Source organism: Nicotiana tabacum, chromosome 6 (genome assembly GCF_000715075.1).
Source record: "Nicotiana tabacum cultivar K326 chromosome 6, ASM71507v2, whole genome shotgun sequence".
Lineage (NCBI taxonomy): Eukaryota > Viridiplantae > Streptophyta > Magnoliopsida > Solanales > Solanaceae > Nicotiana > Nicotiana tabacum.
This window is the reverse complement of record NC_134085.1, coordinates 151,380,988-151,403,317: the sequence shown is the minus strand read 5'-3', so window position 1 is coordinate 151,403,317 and position 22,330 is coordinate 151,380,988. Positions and strand designations below refer to the sequence as shown.

Below are 22,330 nucleotides of genomic sequence, written 5' to 3'. Positions count from 1 at the left end.
AGAACCTAAGAGTGTTTACTGTATTTCTAATAAATAAATTAAAATTAATATGATCAATTTCATTATTAATAAATTAAACAGTAATATTCTTAATATGAATGAAAACAATTAAAAAATCAATTAAAGTATCCATTAGAAATGCAGTGAATAATCATAGGCGAGTCGACTAATCCAGTCAATAATCATAGGTGAAGTCCCTTGAGTAGAGATTTCTAGGACTCTCCTAATTTGGGCTATGCTGAGATAAGAACTTCAAATTTAAAATTATTGACACTTTAGTGTTGTTCATTATGAAGGGTGTTTGAAGTTTGAAAGTGTCAAAATCATATTGATCTAGTTGTCGCATTATTTTATTCTAAAAGATGCTTTTTTTTTCAACGTAGGTAGATTTGAGATTAGACCAAAATTAATACCTAGCACACCCTATTTCAAGCCAACCCTAAAATACACGTGTGACTATGGACTATATACTATAATTGGTGAATTGTAGTCTCCAAGTTGTTGGAACTATTTGGAGGCCCCAAAAGAATTACTATACTTCGTTCGTCTTAATTTGTGTGAAGTTGCCATATTTAGAATTTTTAATTTATGAGTTCTAAATTTTAAAAGAGGCAACTCAATATATTTTCGTTTAGATGACACACTTTCCTTATTAGTCTATTCCAAAAAGAATAATACTATATTTTTATATTTAGAAATAATTTAACTTTAAACTTTTTATTCTACCCAATTTACCCTTAATAAGAAGATTTATAGCCAAATAAATATTATGGCTTTACTAAGATTTTACCCCTTAAACTTTTAGCACTATATATTTTAGAAGTTTTCTTTTTTTCCCCTAAAATTTTGTGTCAGGTCAAACTAAATTATTTAAATTGAAACAAATGGACTAATAAATGTTTTTATCAGATAAATTTAAAAAAAAAAGAATGTCACCTAATAAAGGACATTTGGGATACTATTATTTACACAAAATTACCCCTGAAAATGAATTAAATGCTCTTTTTTGGGAAAACAAACCAACAAAATTAAATTGACTCTTCAGCTAACGCCAGCAGACTCAGCGGTTCTCTGGCTTGCTGGCCCCATCTCTGATATATCTATACACCCTCCAATTGTGTCACCCCCCACCCCATAACCCTCGTTTCCCCTTTTTCTTCCCTCTTCTAGATTTCCTTTATTGCTGCGTCTTTACGGTCACCAAAATCTATTTGTATTTAATTTGAATATATATATATATATACATATTTGTATGTCATTTGATTAACGGTGGATGTGAAATAGTAGTAATATTGAACAGTTGGATCGAGATTTTGGTTACAGGAGATGGGCGATTCTACGAATTCAGGGGAGCGAGATTTTGTGGGAGAAGCTTCTGGAATCGTGGAACAAGCGAAGGAATTGCAAGACGCGGCTTCTTCTTTGATCTCCCGCACCACTCGCGAAGAGGATTCGTTGCGGCAGAAAGCTAAATCGCTTGATTCGAGCATCCATCAGCTCCGTTCATCTGTTCGGAAAAGCAAGTTGGATTCTAATCAAGCTGAAAAGGTAATATGAATTTTTTTAGTATTATTATTATTATTTTGTTGATTTTTCGTGCATTTATTTGTACATGCATGTTGCGTTACTGCCCTTTGGTGCTCGTTCCACGTGTATTTTGCTATTGTTACAGTACTGCAGAGATGTGACTTGTTATGTTAACCTTTTTTTTCATGCTTATTGATTTAGTTGGAAGACGAGTTGTTCAAAGCTAGTTATGTACTCAGTGAGGGAGATGCTGCTGCTTTTCTTCCGAGCAAATCTCATGGTGTGTTTTTTTCCCTTTTTATTATGATTACTATTATTATTTTCTGATGGTGGTGTCTGGGACAGCTTGCGCGCACCCGGACTATTCCACCGTTACCCGCTACCTCCCACCAGCATACACGGATCGTAACTCTGCCCACCAAGGCTTAGGCAGATAAGAAGAGATCACCTAGTGTTCTTTGCCTTTACTAAGATTTGAACCTGATGCATTATGTTTTTTCTTCCTTGTTATTGTTTCTATTTGCTTGATTTATGTATTGATATTTGTGGCCTAAATTTAAGGTTGTATTGGTCGTTTTTGGTCTTGATCTGGTCGATTGCAGGAGGATTCTTGAGGATGTTTTTGGGACCAATCAATGTTCGTGCTAATAGGAAGGATGTGCAACTGAAAGTGAAAGAGGAATACAATAGTTTCAGGGTACTTTCCGAGCTTTAGTTTTTACCGTCTAGCTGTGTTTAGCTTTTGCATTAGCATGGGTGATTAGTTTCTCCAGCTTAGGAGCAGTTGATAAATCAATCTAACAAATTGATGCTCTTTTGAGAACCTGTATTACTGTTAAATGATTTTGGTTTGCATGTACTATCTACTTGTCAGTTGGAAAAAGAAGGATAGTGAGCATGATTTGCATGCTCTATCTACTTGTCAAGAATAAATAAGAAAAGCAAAAAAGAGAAGATGGTGAACTATACGATGTTTGTCAGAACTTGATATTTTTTGACGCAAGCCCAAATTTTGAGAACCTTATTTTCATGTGTATCGTCACTTTTTCATGTGTGTCGTGCTTGTTACTGCATGATATTTGAACTCTTTTCAAGTTATTTGTTCAAGTTCTTTCCAATGGTTGACACTTTTGTCATAAGGGAAGAAAGATAGTGCTGCTTCTGATAGAACTTAGAAGTAGTGAACTTGAAATTGTTCCACCATTCCCACCAGTTAAAATGCAAAAATGACTTAGGATTCATAAAAAACATATGTTATGTGGAAACCTCTTTCTTGTAATTACTACATCCGATCTCTCTTGACAGGACAGGACAGCATATCTATTCCTTCTTTTCCCATCTTTGCTACTAGTCTTGAGGTCTTATATTTGGGATGGATGTTTACCAGCGTTGCCAGTCCAACTTTACCAGGTAATACGTTTAAAAAGAGGCCTTTCTCACTCAACCTGATATCCTTTGTGGTTTTGTTTTCCTATTTATTTGGTTCTCCTTTGGTGAAAAATTTACATTTGACAAACGAGTACGCTGAGCTCCTCCACGTCTTCAGGCGTGGTTGCTTTACCTCTACACAGGTTTGGCTCTGCGAGAGAACATTTTGAGAGCGAATGGAAGTGATATTCGTCCATGGTAATTGAACACATTCCCTATTGCCTTATGTAAATTTAACATATGTTCTTTGTTTTATGTTTGTCAAGTAAAACCCTCATCTTTGTCGTTTAAGTAACTGTAGAAGCAGAGCAATTTTAATGATTCTAAAGGTTTTTTTAACTGGTGTCATCTATTTTGAACACAGAAACAGTTGATTAATTAGAAACTATGGTTGTGCTGTTGCAGGTGGATTAAACATCACTATTGTGCTATGGCTATGGCACTTATAAGTCTTACCTGGGAAATAGAAAGAGAACCTAGCTGTGCACAGAAGCAGGTCTTTGTTCGTTTAAATACTACATGCATATTTATTTAGCTACTTATCAACAAAAAGTGCACTTTTCTGTAACGTTTAAGATTTATAATACTCCTAAATGTATTGTACTATCCTTTGCAGAAGGGTGTGCAACTGTTCCTGAAATGGGCTATCATGCAAGGTGTTGCTATGCTGCTTCAGAATAGATATCAAAGGCAAAGACTGTACACTCGCATTGCATTGGGAAAGGTACACAAACAGCAGAATCATTAGTTTTACTGAAAAGCCCTTCTATCTTGTGAAGCTTCACTAATCCTGTGCAGATAGACTATTCCTTTTTATAAGTCAAATAAATTTTAACAATAAAAACCAAGATGGTTTTGGGTTACTCCAGGGTATCTAGTGCAGACAGGTTTATATATTTCTCTGCCCCTTGGGTGGGATTAATGACCAAAAGCTCTGAGGATTGACGTCAAGGTCACTATTTTCGCTCCCTCCTATTGAGGGAATGAGCTTTGCCTTGTGGTTGAATAAAGAAAAACGATATTTTCACTTCCTATCGTCCGATAAGCTACCCTAATTGTGGAACATTCTACTGAATTCTGATTTCAGGCCAGGAGAATGGATGTTGTATGGGGAGAGACTGCTGGAGTAGATGGTCAATTATTGTTGCTCTTCCCTGTACTATTTATCTTGCAGGTATACTGAGTTCAATTTGGCTTTCTACTAATTGCAACTACTTTTTCTCTACAAATTTTGCTCTTGTTGAAGAGACTGGGCCTTTAGATTTAAGTCAAGTTGAATGATGTTAAGTTGTTCAAGAGCAGAAAATGCTACTGTAATTTTGCATAATTTTGATGTACATAGTGAAATGCATGTCAATGGCTCCTCTTAGTGACTGTCTGGTTCAAGGTAACTAATGTCTATCAAGGATCCTTTTATCTCTTTTTAACTCATAGTGAGTTCCTGTGTGTTTTGGGCAAAGTTTCTGAATATTGGAGCAAAAACAGAATGTCATCTGAGCTATAGCAACTTGTAACATTAGATGGGTCACAATAGACTTGAGTGCCTTTTATGACTTAAGCAAATCAACTTTTGTGGATGATATTTCTTTTCTAGACTTGAGTACATTCGACAATGGTTCAGTATACTTATCAGAAGAAAAGGTCAGTTTAATTGGTTATCCCTGTGCACATAGACGCATTCCATGAAATTTACCGATGTAGTTCTATCTTTTGAGGCTGGTCCCAAATGACTGTATGCCGTTTGTTCTTGGTGTCAGGGATTTGAAGCATATGTTGGAGTCTTGCTGCTTAAAACAGCATTCATTGGTGTTGTTTCCGAGTGGCAGGTAATATAAACTCCCTCTGTTCCAACATCTGTTATATTGTTTGCTTGGTGCGGAGGTAAAGAGAAGACAGTTTGTATAACATATTGCGAGTTGGTTAGGAGATTCTCTAATAAAATAGTTTGAGACTGTGAAAGGTGAAGTTCTAACTTACCTTTTTAACAAATTATCTTAGTTTGCTTCTATGGAAATAGAACACTCGAGTACAGAAATCAACAATATTAGTAACTAAAATAGGTCTTCCCTTCTGTAATGTTCAAGTATATATCTTGTGTAAACTGCCATGCCAAAGAAATCCTGCTATTATGAGTGCTGGCAGCCCCTTCCTATCAATGACTAATCAGTTTCTAAAATGATGCGGTTGTGGCAGGTTGTTACCTGTGGGGTCCTTTTGATTATTATGGCAGTTGGCAATTTTGCCAACACGGTGCAGACTCTTGTGACAAAGTCTCGGGTTAAAGCCAAAATGAAGAGAGGTAAAAGTAAACAAGATCTGAAATCTGAAGGCGCCAAGAGTTTGTGATCGGACGGTTTCGTCCTGTCTATGATGGATGAAGATGCTAAGTTAATCTTCGTATACTGTTTTTCGCCTTCATATGAGTAGGCCCCATAATGCATCTCTGACACTGACTTTGGATTTCAGAGGACAGTTGCAGGAAATAGTCGTGCATCCAGTTCCTCGAGGAATTATTTTGGTTTGATGTGGTTCCTTTTGTTTTAAGTTTTTATTTGTTTCCTGTTAAAAAGTGTTGTGATGGAAAGGGATGTGTCCGCATTAAAGAACTTTAACCGTCAGTTATTTCCATTGTTTCTAAATTTTGGTACGTAAGCATTAACAATAACTACAAGCAGCGGATGAGCAAAGCCTCATAGGGATTTTTGCTTGAAGACTTGCTCTGACGTGTGCCTCTGTAGTTTGGTATGTATCAAATGATATTCAGACGAGTAATGCATGTCAGGGAGTCTCTTTTCACGAGGATGTTCCCAACGATTTATTGACAGTTACTTTTGAAAAAAACCCTGATCAGGTCTGGCTGCTGTGATTTCTCTGGGTACTAAATCTTAAAATGTAAATAATGCAGAATCTGCATAGACTTTATATAATTATTTTTCGGAGATGTATTTGGTCCAATCTTTTGTTATTTTCTTCCTCATTCCAATGGTCTTTTAATATATTAATAGACGGGAATCAATGGACCTGTGTTTGGATGATGAAGCTGAATCTGATTAGAGAAATGAGTTTAATGATTGATATGTATTAACCAATTTTATTACAGGAAGTAGAATATGTAGGAACTGGTTATAAAAATGATTTTACACGTGATGACAAATTAAGATTTTAGCAGTAGTGCTTAAATCAGGCGATGAGCTTAACATTCATCAGACAACTAACTTGGAAGTTTTCTTTTCCCTTTTTGATTGTTCTCGCGTCGTCCCCAATTAAGTATATGTAAACCCCCTCAACTTTTTGTTATCTGTGAAATTTTCTGCCATATAAATGTCACATTGATGCATGAGTTTCCACATTATCCTCTTATCCATTTTCTCTTCATTTGTGTACCATGAAAAGAACAACATAGCCAGTATATTCTCACAAGTGGGATCTGGGAAGGGTGGTATGTATGCAATCCTTATCCCTACATTGTAAAGGTAGAGAGGTTCGTTTCCGAAAGACCATGAAAAATGATCATGAAGGAGAATAACGCTCAACCATAACTTGTCTTCCCGATAGCAAAACAAGTGTAAAGGAAAAACAAGAACTTTGAGGCTTTAACTCCACCTATGTCTTCCCTATATCTATCTGACAACTAAAAGCTAAACGTCCGCTACTGCAGTTGTCGCTAGGAAATGACCGGAATTCTGAAGTCTTTAAGTGGCAAAAACTAAACTTATAATCCCAAGGAGAAGATTCCAAGGGTAAACCAAAAGGATTTGAAGGATAGGGCTTATGAGCAGTCTTAGTTGATTGGTTGGGGTTATTTCATAAGAATTACGGAATCTACTGTATATCAATCATTTGATAAAGCAAGAGCTGACTATGTAAAAAAGTTTATTTCAATTTACTCAAAGAAATGTTATAAATCTGAGATTCCCTTTCATTTTACAGTCAGATCAGGGTTTCTATTTCTTCCATTCGCCGACAACTAAACTCAAAATAACAGTGGAGGAGTATGTGTACAGGCTAAAGCTAAACAAAAATGCCAAAGGAAATCACAAAGAACTAGAGGATACTCTGGGAGGTTACAGCCTTACAGGTATTCATCATAAGGACGCCCAGGCTCCTCCAGAGCCTGGTATCTCCGGTAGGAGCAGGTTTACTGTTGAACTTGGCTGGAAAAACCCAAGCTTTTCCAGCAGTCTCTTGAATAATATACCTGCTGCATAAGACACACCCGAAACAGTGAACCCCAAAATAATGTAAGTAGCTATAGTTTTGAAGTAAGGTTTGGGTGCTCTCTGAACATAAGCCTTTCCAATTGCCAGTATTAAGATGCATGCAAGCGAAGCTGCAGCAACTGCCACAAGTTTGAATTCCCTGTCATCACTCTTGCGGAATGAGAAGCCGAAGACTATTGGAGGGACTAGTCCAAATATGATATATGATAGTACAGCAACTACGGCATGCAGTGTGAAGTTTTCTCTCCGCCCTAGTAGTTGTCGATACCTATCTACATGTCTCTCCATTATCTGGTTGCTGGCTTGCTCATAACGATCTCTTTTCAACTCCCAAATCTGCAAGTTTATGAAGTCAGCAAGAGATAGAGTAAATTGAACTGAAAGCATGAGGAATAATAAGTACCCAACAGATTGACTGATTTGAGTTAATGAAACAAGATCAAGAAAACATGGCATCTAACTGTGGATACATACAGCTTCCCCCATCTGCCATCTATAGCTTCAAGTTATCATGGTTTTTATGCGCCGTAGCTAGTGGCTAATTATTTTAAGAAGAGCAGTCTCTCTACGTAAATAATTCGTTATGATCACAAAATGCTAAAGCCAACTTACATTGTGGAAAATGATGAAAAGTCCACCAATCAGATTAGCCATTCCCAGAACTAAAATGTTCACTGCAGCAAGACATGACGATACCATCAAAACCAGCAGAAAGTTTAAAAGATGAAGTAGGGAGCCAGAGCTTTTTATAAAAGTGGTCTTTTCCTCAAGCAATTTCAAGATATTAAAGAAAATGGAATACATCCATTGCATAATCAAATTGTAACTGACTGCATAAGTCACTTAGAAATTTTTGAATTAGCCTAAAATCAAATTGTACTATTAATCCATATAAAAAAGATAATTTTCCTGGCTAAACTTGTTGAAGGGACTATTGCTACACCAGACGAGGATAAATGAATAAGAACTTGCAAAAATTCAGATAAAGCATCAGCTTAAGTAATTAACTATGTTATGGATGATTGAAACAAGATAAGAACTCTTCTCTCTCGTCCAAAGATTATAGTAAGATCTGTACTCTTACATGTAGTTGTGTCGCCACCAGCTGCAGATGATACAACACTTAAGCTTGTAATTGACTCAGCTAAACCCCCAAATATAATGCTTTTAATGATCTCAATTCTGTAACCTTCTGCAGCATCAGTTCCTTGTTGTTCAACAAAATGGATTTGAGTAACTAGATTTGGTGAAGTTTCTGTAGTTTCATGCCCTGCTTCCACAGTTATAACAGTATCCTTGCCTGTCACACAAGTGAATCAAGAAAATTAAGCTACGTAAAACTCCCTTTTACAAATAAGCACTGCAGAGAATATACACTATCATCTTTATTCAATATCTCTTCAGCATAAATTATTCAACACAAAGCACAATAATTCTACAAGCCTAGTTTCTTCTTTAAGCAAGGTACTGAGAGCGAAGGTTCAGCATCTAAATACAGGCTGTGGTTGGCAGCCCAAGCATTTTGGTTGACAGGTGTATGGTAGAAAATGATACCTCAGGTCATTCCATTTTTAATATTGATCAACTTTTCCTAATGTATTTTACAAACAAAAAGTAATGGTTCCATGGTTAATAGCGCTTCAACCATTTTATTTACTGTTTCATCAACACATCTTTAGGGGAGAGCTTATTAGGAAGCTTACAAATGCAGGAGAGGGTAATAAAAAAGTGTTCTGAGAGTATTTGATCCCTAATTGCAACCAGATTTATTTAGTCACCGTAGAATATTAGAATGAAGAAAAGCCTAGTTTTTACCTGCAATGCCATTTGCAGCTGCTTCCACAGAAATGTTGGTGATGTTAACTGGTGCATCGTGAATTGATAAAGCATCCTTTACCGATGAAAATAATGCATCCTTATCAACTTTTAAAGGCTGCTTCGAGTGGATCTCAAATTTGGTCTTTGTGATGGTATGTTGAGAAATTTCATAAGGATCCGAACCATCTGTCAACGGAAGGGCGACATAATACATGGAAGCAAAGTAATGACAAATGCCAAAGCGATCAAATCAAACATTAGTAAGGCAGCACAAGGCAAAAAACATTTCTCGAGCTAACACCACTATACTGCTGAAGACAACTTGATTCAGAACCAGTGTTTGCAGATAAATGAGGGTGCTCTTTAAGTACAAAAAATTCCAAGAGTACAACGGGTTAACACCTAACCTCCTACTAAGGCGCATTGGAAATTAAAGCTTCAGGTGCCAATTATACACTGTTCAAGAGATTACCTATTTCAGCCAAACCAATCTGGAACTTTTTTCCAGAGTAAACAATCGGGATTTTGCTGAAGGGTAGCTTTGGAGCAATGGTGAAATTGTCTCCGTGTGACCTATAGGTCACGGTTCAAGTTGTGGAATCACCCACTGATGCTTGCATCAGGGTAGGCTGCCTACATCATACCCTCTCGGGGTGCGGCCCTTCCCCGGACCCTACACAAACGCGGGATGCTTTGTACACCGGCTACCCTTTAATCAGGATTTTTCTATACCTAACTCTTTGTTTGATATGCATTTGAGGAAAATCTTTTGATAAAGATGGTTTTAGTTCATAAATGGAAAAAATACAACTTCCTTTCTGGGTTCGGATCTTACTCCAATTTTTAGCTCAGTATTGATAAATATGCAAGTAACTTTCAGAAGTCAAAAGGTATAACAGTTTGAAATAAGCTTGCATTAACCAGAACTAGGAGGAGGTTTAACTACATACCTTTATTACTAAGTTGAAAATTATTGCCATTGTTTTCCACCGGAGACTCAGAGGGAAGCATGGCTTTGATATTTTGCTCGTGTTCTTGAGGGATTTCTGTCAAAAACTTGGGTTTCCCATTTCCATCTAAGCCATTGAGTGCAAAAGCTGTGGTTGCCGAAGACAGAAGGGACTCATTATCTGCACATTCACATGAAGCCATGTCTGAGCTGAATCCAGTTATGATTATTATTTTTAGAATCAACAGGTCATTATGATTATATCAATGTTATATGATACACATCATCAACCTCTTGTACTGTCCCTGTTCTCAATTTGTCTTATGAGCAACAAAGAAAAGAGGATCTTTTTCGTTTTCCAAATATAAAACAAAGAGAAACCAATTTTTTCTTCGGGAGTGTAGGGCCAGGTGATAATCGAACATTGCCCCTAAAGGAAATGCACCCCGAGTGAAGATAGCAAATTTATTTTTTAAAATGTAACGAAAACATTATTAAAGAACAGCACCCAGAGAGTGCAACGATGAGTAGTACAACTATTTGCAATATGCATCTCAGTACAATAGCTGCATGTGAAAATAACATTTATCTTAAAGGACTATCAACTGCCCGCTGCAATAGTCAAGGGAAGTTGAGGTAAATCATCTTCTTTTTTCTTTTTTCCATAAGGAAGGTTGAGGTGATTCTTAAAATTTTAAAAGGACAAGGCATTACATGTTCTCAATTGAAGTTAGCATGACCAGACAGACATTGTTTTTCAGTTAACTCTTCTTACTAGAGAGAATTTCATACTAGAAACACTACCTGGACCTTTATTTAGTAACGTCATATCAGATTTGAACTCAGTCTCTGATTTCTCAATAGTTAGAGACTCCTCCTTTGTTGAAGTTATCATCACATCAGATTTTAACTCAGTCCCTGATTTCTCAATAGTTAGAGACTCCTCCTTTGTTGAAGTTATCAGAACCTTTGATCCAGTTTGTTGAGATGCTGGCAGACTCTCCTGCGCAAGATTTCCATTACTAACTTGAATTCTGCCAGCAGTTCTTAACAGCTCATCATTCCTATCATTTCCTCGAACTTTCTCAGAAGAGGCTGCAACATCTGGCAGATTACGGATCCCTTCTTCAAAGATGTCGAAGACAGAAACTCCTGCACAGGAGAAAACAATGTTATAAAGAAGAAGGTGCTGGAACATGCACCAAGGAGCAGAAAGATCTGAGGGCAAATTAGTAATTAGACATGATGAAAAATTGGATCACTAAACTTGTCTATTCATCCAAGTTATGAACCACCAAGATGCTTTTGGACTTGATCACTAGCAAAGGCTATTTCTTTGACTACCTATGGAAAGCAGAAGTTTCCCATTTTACGTACTCACAGTCAAAATTTTACTTTACATCAGCTATTTCATGTTTCCAATTAGATCACTACTTCATGGTAATGAGAACAAAGGTGAACATCTTTACTGCACCTGGTTGAGTCTTTGTTGCATTCTCTGATTTACCCACTATATCAATCGCCATTTTCCCCTTCATTTTTGCATCTTGGTTCTCTGATCCTAAAATTTTCCCTCCAGCTTCCTGAGTTCCACTGCTGGAATATGCAGGCGGGGCTGATTCCCTAATTACTAAGGGCTTGGCACTCTGATCTTTGAAATTATCTGATGGCGTAAGTACTCTGGCATCATTTTTCACTGCATTTGCCCCAATACCACTTCCTGCATGAGAAACTCCATCAGTTTAACAACATGAAGATAGTCTTTAGCTGTTTCTTTACATTATAAAAGTGTACTTCTGATATTCTCCCCCTCCAAGCAATGCAATGATCAGAACTGACCACAAGCCCATCCTATTGCATTACGCTGAGCATGTTACCTGGAAACCTCTTTCTAGCTAGGAGTTTTAGCTTCTATGGGATGTATGCAATATGTGACACGGAACTAAAATACACCCTCATAACTATTTCATTGTCGACTCTGGATATTTATTTTAACAATGGCAGAAGTAGAGTCATGAGTTATCAGCTCTAAAAAGATTACCATTTATGCGAGAAGGTTTTTCTTTCATAAGGTTTGTATTATTCTGTAGCTACAGAAAAGCAAACAAAAATAAGCTGGATTCTCCTTTTCTATGTCTTTAGCGCATCTAAAGAATCAACCACTGACTCTGTCATTTACATCATCCCCTTTCCCCCAATACTTCAAAATCTCTATTTTACAATTGAAATGTTTCCTATATGAAGGTATTGCTTTACAGTCAATCAACTATAGCTCTAAAACATACCACACTTGTACGAAAGTTCATCTTAGTACATTTTTGCAGTTCACATAATATCCCCTTTTTTCTGAATGACTGAAAAAACTTTGTGGATAGATCCTTATCAAAAATAAAATAAAATGGAAGATTCTACTTTGTAGAGTTGGGATTTATAATGCTCATTAGGTAAACAAAACTGGAAAAAGAAAAATAGAAGTAGAAAACTAAGTACCTTTCTCAACTGATGCTTTTCCCTTATCTGATGCAAAGATAGAGGAGAACCAATTTTTGTTCGTCGTAGGTATCTGTTCACCTTTGACATTTTGTTTATCACCTTTCTCTCCAAAAAATCGGAACAGCTTGAATCCATTCCCTGAAAGTTTGGAAACAGGGTTATTTTCTTCTTTGACCTCAGTCACAAATAACAAAAGTGTCACATGCAATCTTGAACTTGTTAGAGCTTATTTGCTGAGTACCAACCACAGTCTGTCCCGACAGAATACAACAAACTGAGACTAAAATACAGCTTTTTTTTTAATGGTAATTCTTGCAAACTATAAAATATTGGGAAGTCTGTCTTACATATATAAGCACATGCGTTAAGGAGAAAAATCATTTCTTCTTTGACATCTCAAAAAAGAAAAACATCTTAATTTCCACTTAAAGATATTTCTAACGCCAACTTCGCTATGTCATTCAAAGATCTTGCAATAATATAATAGTATCTGCTATTACAAGATATGATAACAAGTTTCTGAAACTCTTCAAGTAATAAAAGAGTATAATTCATTTTAACAGTATATCAGCTTATCCCAAGTTTCTTTAGTTTTTCTCCATTCTTCATTCTTCCCCTCAACCCTTCCCCCCAAAAAAAGAAGTTTCAATCGGTTTTCATGAGTCCTGAAGGAAAGAAGATAAAGTCATTTCCATTATATAGCTACCAACAAAAGTAGTAAACTACAGACGTATTTTAGCTGCTAGTGATCCTGCTAGACTACCAAACAAGGGATAACTCTGAAATGACAGTATACAAAGACATTTGATCATAGAGAAATTAGGAGCAAGGTATATTCATGTCACTGCACATGAAACAGTTTCTCATAAACTGCAGTGTGATGGCAAAAAAAAAAAAGACCAGATTTTATGTTGACTTTCAAGGTAATGAAAAGGTCCGTACCTGTTGGAATAAAAAAGCTGAAGCATGATAGGCATCTGAATATCTCTGGCTCTCTATCAGGCTGGTAATCATCCGCTGCCAATTGTGGAGTACCATCAAGAGAAGTGTCGGCTCGATCGCGTACTTGATCACTAGTTGCCTGTGCATGACTAGCATCCACTTTGTAGTCAACTACACCTTCGAGTTTGTTACGCTTGACATCATCACCAGAAATTCGAATCTTTCGTTTTCTTTTACGAAGAATAACCCTCCTAGTAATGCACGACTTGCAATTAGGGCAATAAAGATCATGTGTATTCTGCTTCTGAAGTACATTCTCAACATCATAATCTTTTACATCAGTGTCACTGTCATTTATCAGGTCAGTGTCTGCACTTTCTATTTCTTCAATGGATGTGGACTTATGAACTACACTGTGATCTTCTGAAAGATATTTGGACGGCTGAGCACCTGAATTTGATAAGTTGTCACTCTTCAAATATCCATTAAGTTGAATGTCCAGAACAGCACTCTCCTGAACTCCGTCATCTCCTGATTTTTTATCGATCTTCTCCTTTATGGAAGGTATAGAAGTGAAGTTACTATCTGCATTCATATGAGAGAAATCAACTCTTCACTTCAAATGACTTCTCCAAATCTCAAAATCTAGACAGTAGCTCAAACGTGAATCTGAAACTCAGCTTGAAAAACAAGTTCAGCAATAAATCAGGAAGAAAACTTTTAGAATTCTGCCATTGACAAGAGAAAGCTTGTTATAACGCCGAAGTTTAACTGAAGTTCATCGTATTTCCTAAGCTGAAAACTAATATCATAATTGATCACTTAATTGGGAGTGAAAAACTAAATTCATTTAGGATAAAGCATAGTACTGGAGAAACAGAATACATGGAGACCGACGACCTTAGAACTGAAACCATAACCCCGCTTGCCCCATGTAGTGGGGTCAGGTAAATGATTTCTTTCTTTATGCTCTTTCTCTTTTCCCTTTTTGATTTTGTCAATGTCAACTTGTACGCTTCATCCTAGCGTAAACTTTTATACTCCATGCAGCAACTTAAATGCTCTTGTGTGAAACATGGCATCCATATCACATTATTCGCATGCCAGACACCAATTTCTTTTTTATTATCGGTAAGCCAGACACCCACTTTTTTTAATCCCCAATTCCATGTTTCTACCCTTTGCAGTGCAAAAGTTACTAAAATAATGGCTATCACGACGCAAATGTATAGGTAAGCCTGAAACCATATGGAGCAAGGGAAAAATGGACTCACTTATAACATTTGTTTGCAGCTTTATTTTGTAGCATTTACAGATATTAGGACCATTCATCACATTGAAAGTAGATTCTGAGATCTTGCTCTACTCCTCAAATTTCCAGAGAAACCGTCTCTTAATTGACAACATCACTTTTCTACCAGTCATGGTTGTTTCCCTAAAAATCAAAGGGTCAACTAACCTTCACTTCCAAAACTGAATAAAAGTCCCCTCTGATCAAACATTGGGTAATTCATCAGCTTATGCAAGTGGCCCCTAGGAATCTTTGTCCAATCAATACTTATGCTTTTGCCTTGAAAAGTCCAACTGCAGACTCGACACTTCCATATTCCTTCAATCAAACAGAAAATATGATTGCAAAAATTGCATTGTTGTGCCTAATGCATGAGGAGAACAAGGATGATTCATTTATGTGGTTCAAAAAACATGGGTAGATGTTATTTTTAAACACTTCGTAGTGGACTACTGGTGGATTTCTATACCTACAAGAACATAATAATCAGTCACTTGAAAATAACATCCAGTTCCTGCTACCATGTTCAAAGCAGTGGTAGTACTTCTAATGCTGAGTCAAAATCTTATTCGGCAAAACTGAATATAAATACTACGTCACTGAAGGATCCCATAAAGTTGAACATGTTTGACTGTAGACAGCATCTGATCACATGTCCAAAAGGAAGTATCGCAGTTAAAGAAAGTCTAATGCTTACTCACACTTCACTCAAGCACCCCAGCTGCAAGAGTCTGCAGAGCTGCCGTTAAATGTACACTTTGTACAACTATAGTCTTAATGTAAGAACGCTTATCTCATTTGCAGTGATTACAGATTTGGATCTTCAAACATGAGTCCTTGTCACATTGGATGGTTTTTAGCTGCTTTGGAGGCATTAACACAATGCTCTTTTGGTCTCAATGGAACTCGCCCAAATGAAAAATTATCAACTTTTCCAAACATGCCTTAGCTAATTCTACTCGTCAGTCACACCTAATCTATTACAGTATTCCTTTACAACAACAACAACAACGACCCAGTATAAATCCCACAAGTGGGGTCTGGGCTATTACAGTATTCCTTTATATAAAATATTGGTTGAGTCAAACATTGATCACAAACGGATTAACTTTTTAGGTCTAACCATTAAAAAGAATAGTAGAATACTGAATTCTTCAAATTTCCCCAGAAAAATGTGTCCTTTTTAAGGGATCTAGATGGTAGTTAATCTCAGAAAGATTCCACACAACAAAGATGTTGAAGATTAGACGGTATATGGCAAAATTAATAAGAAAAAAGAAGCAAATAACCTGTAAAAGATGTGTCTAGAATTAAACCTAAAGCTAAGCAATAAAATCATTCCAACTTCATAAGTCTAAAGAAAATGCAAAGACCATCACCTCAAAAGCAAGAAGCAAGAAGAACAAGAGACTGAAATGTGCACAACCTCAAATTGCAAAGCAGACTTATCCTTGAGAAAATTTTACCTCAATACCATAAACCTTAGCAGAGTGAAACCTTTATGGTGTATATTTATACACACAAACAAATAAATAAACAAACAAACATCTGTATCAAGAGAAAGGGGGCCATTTTGCAGTAAAGAAAGAAATAGTTTGAGACAGGTAGGGTAAGACATAGAAGGAGTGGGGTTCAAAGGAGTTTATTTATCTCTCCCTTAAACACTGTATACTTTACCCTACAAAATCAGAAGAAGACATGTACATACACAGATCTCAAAATAGCAGAGTCAAGAGAGAATTTCATAAAAGATTTAAGGACAAAAAAAGGTCAAACAGTTGGTGTAACAAGTATATACCTTCATCTTTGTCATAATAAACTGAATGGCCTGATTTGAAGGGCCCTTCTTCAGTCCCATTAGTTGATGTCACAAGATGCTGTTTTGACTTTTCTTTAGCTTCAGTTTCCTCTTCAACCCCATTATTTGTAGCTACAACCTGCTGAACTGACACTTCTTTTTGTTCTTTTCCTTCTTCAGATTCAACCCCATTATTGGAATCTGCAAGCTGCTCCTCTGACCTTTCTTGTTCATAATCAAGATCAATTTTTTCAGTCCCATTAGTTGATATCATAAACTGTTGTTTTGTCTCTTCTTTAGCTTCAGTTCCCTCTTCAACCCCATTATTTGAAGCTACAAGCTGCTGTAAAGACTCTTCTTTTGGTTCAGCTCCCTCTTCAACTTCAACCCCATTATTGGAATCTGAAAGCTGCTCCTCCGATCTTTCTTGTTCATTATCAAGATCAGATATTTCAGTCCCATTAGTCAAAATAACAAGCTGCTGTTTTGACTCTTCTTTAGCTTCAGTTCCCTCTTCAACCCCATTATTTGAAGCTAAAACTTGCTGAACTGACACTTCTTGTGGTTCAGTTCCCTCTTCAACTTCAACCCCATTATTAGCTAAAAGCTGCTCCTCTGACCTTTCTTGTTCCTCACCAAGATCAGATTTTTCTGTTCCATTACTTGATATCACAAGATGCTGTTTTGACTCTTTTTGAGCTTCAGTTCCCTCTTCAACCCCATTAATTGAAGCTAAAACTTGCTGAACTGACACTTCTTTTGGTTCTGTTTCCTCTTCAACTTCAACCCCATAATTGGAATCTGAAAGTTTCTCCTCTGAACTTTCTTGTACATCACCAAGATCAGATTTTTCTGTTCCATTAGTGAACTTTGGGGAAGAATTTGAATGCCCATTTGTCTGAATTTTCCCATTGGTTAATTCTTTAGTAGCTTTAGAGCTTCTTAGTTGAAGACCCACCAACTCTTCTTCTTCTTCTGCTAGTTCCACCTCATTTAGCTCCCATTTCAAATCTTCTTTCTCCATTCTTCAACCCCACTAAGCCTTCACTTTCTCCCTTTGGTCGTTAGCCAATCCCCTGGCTGGTATATTTATGGTCTTACTATAAATAGAAAGAAGAAGATAATGTTGAAATACAAGTACTAACACTGAAATAAATGTGGCATTAGATGCAAGTAGCAGATCACAAGATAGTAGTATTTTTATTTATTTATCTTGAAGTCTCGACTCTTGAGCCAAGTTGAGGCAGATGATGTTTACACAGAGAGAGTGACTTATCTCATTATCTGCAAGATGGAGTCTTACCTACCCTCAACTTTAGAGATGCAAGTAATGCTCTATTTTCTTTTTGATTCCTCCCAAAAATAAATTCTCTAAATTTGAAAACAATTTAGTTTAAACTTACAATTCTATCCTTAACGAGAAACTTCTATAATCACACATATATTAGAAGCTTATTTAGAATCACAAATTTCAAAAGTCTTATTTTTTTTTTAAATTTCGTACACACTCAAACAGGTTAACATAAATTGAAATGAAGAGGCTAATTATTATGTGAAAGGTAAAAATAAAAATGACTAGTGCTACATTAAGTTAAAATTGCACTTCCCGAAAATCATACTGGTAGCTACTAGCCTGTTTGGTCAAGCTTCTTTTTGGCCAAAAATGCTTCTTTATTTTTTGCCTAAAGCACTTTTGGCCAAGCTTTTGAAAGAGAAAAAACTAATTAGTCAAACACAAAGTGATTCTCACTAAAAGTACTTTTAAAAAAAAAATTAAAATAAATTAATTTTTACCGCTTGACCAAACAGGCTATACGCGTGCATCTCAGTTGTCAACATCAGGATTAACGGCTCATGTCTCACGTGCTTGTAGTTTAAATTGATGTAACTGTCTGGCATTTTGTTCACAAGTGTTTTTGCTAGACCTTTTCCAAACTCCTAAGTTTCACCATTTTGCATCCACTATATATCAACTCTAACGAGAAAAAACTAAAACTAGAATAATATAACAATTATAGCTGTTTACCGTTCTAACTTACCTGGGGTAAGTTAATAATCGGGCAAAATACAAAATTGATCGGTTTTAACCGATTCGCAGAAATGAATTACATTCGCTAATTAAAAAATATATAAAATACTTATAGTATATCTATATAATTCACATATATATAAAAATATACATTTCATTTTTAAATATTTTTTAAAGCGGCTAAAATATACATTTCTCAAAATTATAGCCAAGTTAATAGGGTTCTTTGCTGCACAAACAGCACAATACAATGTGCATGATTGCCTTGATAAGGGATGGATCTCGACATTATTTTCATGTAATAACGATGTCGTCTATGCATGAGAGAAATTCAAAAATAGTCAAATTTATAAGTGGTCATTCAAAAATAGACACAGTTTCAAAAGTAATTAAAATTTAGCCACTTTTCGTGTAAAGATAAATCTGAACGAAAATACTGTTCAAAATCTCTAAAAATACTCCAGCATAATATACTGGAACTCCAGTCTTTATACTGGAGTTCCAGTATAATATACCGGTCCATCATAATATACTGGAGTTTGGAGCACCGGTGCTCCAGTCTCCAGTATATTATGTTGGAGCCAGCAAAACATATCGGTCCAGCATAATATGCTAGAAGTTCATACATAGGTGCACCGAACTCCAGTATATTATGCTGGACCGGTATCTGTTGCAGCAAAATTGTGGCTATTATTCAATGACTTGGAAAACGCTGGCTATTTTTGAATGATCAGTCCGAAAACTGGCTAGACCGTGCTATTTTATCTCTATGCATGTTGTCTAGCTCGTTGGTCCTCACTTTGTGTCCTTTCTTTTATAAATAATGGTTATTACATTTTTTATATAAAAGGTTGTTACATATTAATGGAATTTGATGTGGTACCATGATGTTAGTGCAATTGAACTTAGTGAGTTATCAACATGTAGACATTGCATAATCACTTGTTCTTGTGGAGGTGATCTGCATGCAGGGACGGATGATGAGTTCCGTTATCGGTTCAACTAAACTCAGTATTTTTTATTGGAAGCATAAATTTATGTAAAAAATATACTAAAAATACAATAAATGAAATATGAACTCATAATTTTAAAAATATATTAGGTTCAGTACTAAAAAAAACGTAAAGGTTGAAACCATAAAGTTCAGATCCTGAATGTGCTTCGCGGCATGACCATATTTGGTCGCTCATAATCACGAATTCCTGTCATGTGCTATTACATAAACTTTTTATAATATAGCTATGGTTAATTATTGCACTGTTACCTCGAATTATCTCTTAACTATAACCAATTAACATGATTCGATAGTACGTAATTTGATCCATTAAGGGATAAGCTCCAATATAACTGGTGACTCTTCAGTTGATAAAGATGGTTCACTTTTTTTTTTTTTCCTTTTTAGGGCATTTTCCTTTGGTCAAAGAAAATATGTTGCTATACTGCGGTTTGTCAACATATATGTAATGCGAGCCCACTTGAATACTACGTATTATGTTTTGTTAGGCTAGTTGACAACGTCCAACATTTCGCCGTCAATATTAATCAATTAATTGAACAATTTAAGCTAATTTTTCAATAGTATTTTAAATTGTTAGATAAACACGTAAAATTATTTTTTAATATCGTAGGATTTAAGTAGAATATCATCCAATAAATTTGGTCAGGTGGTCCTTCAAAGTTAACTTTCTAAGACAAACAAAAGTGGGACAAATGAATATATTTTCTAAAGGATGGATCGTTGCCGGGACATAATCTTGTTTGTGTTCTTGCTGTGAAACGTTCTCTTATTTTCTCATCCTTATTATAATCCCATCCCCATGTGGCTGGAAATTAAATTTGGATTTTTTTTCCATTCCCGATAATGCAATTCTCTAACCCAAAAAAAGAAGAGAGATTAGTATTAAATTATAAAAATATTGAAAACTAATAGGAGTAGTTGGATGTTGAAATAGAAATGAATTAGATCTTGCAAATTCTCAGCTACCAAACCCTATGATTTTAATGCACATTAGCACATCCAGCTGCACGCAGACTTTGTCCATTCGAATTAAACATGGGGTATAGGACTGCTATAGGTTTCTACTTGTTCTATTTTGATGGCTGTGGAATTATAATTGTACCTACATGAAATTAAAGTTGCATTCAGTTTCAGATATTGCAATCCTATCTTACACTATTTAAGTGTTGACTTATAATCCTCCATTGCTATTTAAGGTCTTGCCTACTCCAAATTAGAAGAAGAAGAAGAAGAAGAAGAAGAAGAAGAAGAAGAAGAAGAAGAAGAAGAAGAAGAAGAAGAAGAAGAAGAAGAAGAAGAAGAAGAAGAAGAAGGAAAAGAAGATTTTTAATGCAACTTTTCTTAATTGATCATTACTTTTAAGTGAACATTGGAGAAAAACTACAAAATTTGAAGGTCCTACAACCTTTAATTGTAAAATCGGCATAGATTTGCTTCTGAATTCTACAGAAGATTAGATGCACTGCTCGAGAAAAGAAAAACACAACATTATGCTAAAGTATAGAAGAAGAAAAAAATACCCCAGGAACAGTAGGCCTCTCTTTTGCGCCAAATAGGGCCACATCTTTTTTGTACTTTTTATAACAAAATTGTTCACATAACAGTTGAAAAACTTATTACTATCTTCTAGGTACAAAATATTTTACTCCTTTAATTTACCCTAGAATTAGCTATCATAAGTCATTTTTATAGTCAATTCGGTTTGTGATGATGCTTTTAGACAGTCAAAATATAATTTTTAAATAGTATTTTAAATTGTAATAATAAACACCTAAAATTATTTTTAAAAATCGTACCGGATTTTAGTACAATGTCATCCAATAAATTTGGTCAGGTGGTCCTTCAAAGTTAGTACTAGCTTTTTTTTTCTTAGACAAACAAAAGTGGGTCAGAGGAATATATTCTAAATTATGGATCTTATTCACAATGATAGTTGCCTGGACGTAATCTTGCTTGTTTCTTTGCTGTGAAAGCGTTCTGTTCTCGTCTCATCCTTAGAATCCCATCCCCATGTGACTGGAAATTATATTTGGATCCCCACCCCACCCCCCAAAAAGAAGAAAATATAACATAGTAGTATTTATCAAGTATAATATAAAAACATATTGAAAACTAATAGGAGTAGTTGGATATTGAACTAGAAATGAATTAGATCTTGCTGCTAATTCTCAGCAACCAAACCCTATGATTTTAATGCACATTAGTTCATGACTAGATCTAGGATTTAAGTTTTATGGGTTCAATCTTTATTGCGATCCAAATTTCCCTCCGTAGGATATTGTGACGGCACCTAATCTCTAAGACTAGGTAAGCCTAACAAATATACGGAATAACTGAAATAATAACTTAAATCTCAAACATCAACAGCTATATAAATGAAAAATGTTACTCACATGTACAAATTCCAAAATCCGGTGAAATATAAGTCACAAGCTCTAGATACAGTTCGGGACGCTCCTATACATCACTGTCTAATAATGTAAAGAAATAAGGAAGGAACAGGATAGAAGGGGACTCTGAGGCCTGCGGACGCGGGCAGGTGTACCTTGAAGTCTCCGAGCAGCAATGCAATACTCTAATATCGAGGCTGATAGGATGTATCTGGATTTGCACAAAACATATGCAGAGTATAATATGAGTACACCACAACGGTACCCAGTAAGTGCCAAGCCTAACCTTGGTAGAGTAGTGACGAGGTCAGGTCAGGGCCCTACTGGAAAATAATAAGAAACTAAGCAAAAGATATAATGATAAAGTAAAATGACAGGGAAGTGAAACGATAAGAACTTGCGGAAGGTAATAACACGGAATCAAAGG

The 22,330-nt window shown here is 35.9% G+C and overlaps 2 protein-coding genes across 4 annotated transcripts; one reads left to right on the top strand and one right to left on the bottom strand.

Annotated features, from left to right (window-relative positions):
• Positions 1-1,024: 1,024 nt before the first annotated feature.
• On the top strand, positions 1,025-5,896 carry LOC107799247 (uncharacterized). 2 transcript variants are annotated; one of them, XM_016622338.2, is made up of 10 exons: positions 1,025-1,548; positions 1,729-1,807; positions 2,130-2,224; positions 2,833-2,937; positions 3,074-3,153; positions 3,361-3,451; positions 3,572-3,679; positions 4,043-4,129; positions 4,713-4,781; positions 5,149-5,896. In XM_016622338.2, the coding sequence occupies exons 1-10, from the start codon at positions 1,327-1,329 to the stop codon at positions 5,299-5,301; spliced, it is 1,089 nt and encodes a 362-aa protein (XP_016477824.1). In that variant the 5' UTR covers positions 1,025-1,326; the 3' UTR covers positions 5,302-5,896. The 2 variants fall into 2 exon arrangements, with proteins under 2 accessions (XP_016477824.1, XP_075111739.1); XM_075255638.1 differs by having other exon boundaries at positions 1,129-1,548; positions 1,873-2,224.
• A 931-nt stretch (positions 5,897-6,827) lies between these two features.
• LOC107799246 (uncharacterized) lies at positions 6,828-17,803 on the bottom strand. Of its 2 annotated transcripts, XM_016622336.2 has the most exons (11): positions 16,467-17,754; positions 14,837-14,986; positions 13,378-13,962; positions 12,433-12,573; positions 11,417-11,662; positions 10,747-11,094; positions 9,944-10,123; positions 8,991-9,179; positions 8,260-8,475; positions 7,788-7,849; positions 6,828-7,511 (listed from the first exon to the last, which is right to left on the bottom strand). In XM_016622336.2, exons 1-11 carry the CDS (start codon positions 17,488-17,490, stop codon positions 7,041-7,043), a joined length of 3,612 nt encoding a protein of 1,203 aa, XP_016477822.1. In that variant the 5' UTR covers positions 17,491-17,754; the 3' UTR covers positions 6,828-7,040. The 2 variants fall into 2 exon arrangements, with proteins under 2 accessions (XP_016477822.1, XP_016477823.1); XM_016622337.2 differs by lacking the exon at positions 14,837-14,986 and having other exon boundaries at positions 16,467-17,803.
• Positions 17,804-22,330: the final 4,527 nt, after the last annotated feature.

What these genes read in the sequence shown, in the direction of transcription:
- LOC107799246 (XM_016622336.2), bottom strand. Translation starts at nt 17,490, where the DNA reads ATGGAGAAAGAAGATTTGAAATGGGAGCTAAATGAGGTGGAACTAGCA. An exon ending in CAGCTTTTTTATTCCAACAG is followed by an intron (nt 12,574 to 13,377) that starts GTACGGACCTTT and finishes CCAAACTTTCAG; the next exon opens with GGAATGGATTCAAGCTGTTC. An exon ending in TGGTGGCGACACAACTACAT is followed by an intron (nt 7,850 to 8,259) that starts GTAAGAGTACAG and finishes GTCTTGCTGCAG; the next exon opens with TGAACATTTTAGTTCTGGGA.
- LOC107799247 (XM_016622338.2), top strand. Translation starts at nt 1,327, where the DNA reads ATGGGCGATTCTACGAATTCAGGGGAGCGAGATTTTGTGGGAGAAGCT. An exon ending in ATTCTAATCAAGCTGAAAAG is followed by an intron (nt 1,549 to 1,728) that starts GTAATATGAATT and finishes TTATTGATTTAG; the next exon opens with TTGGAAGACGAGTTGTTCAA. An exon ending in GTGTTGTTTCCGAGTGGCAG is followed by an intron (nt 4,782 to 5,148) that starts GTAATATAAACT and finishes CGGTTGTGGCAG; the next exon opens with GTTGTTACCTGTGGGGTCCT.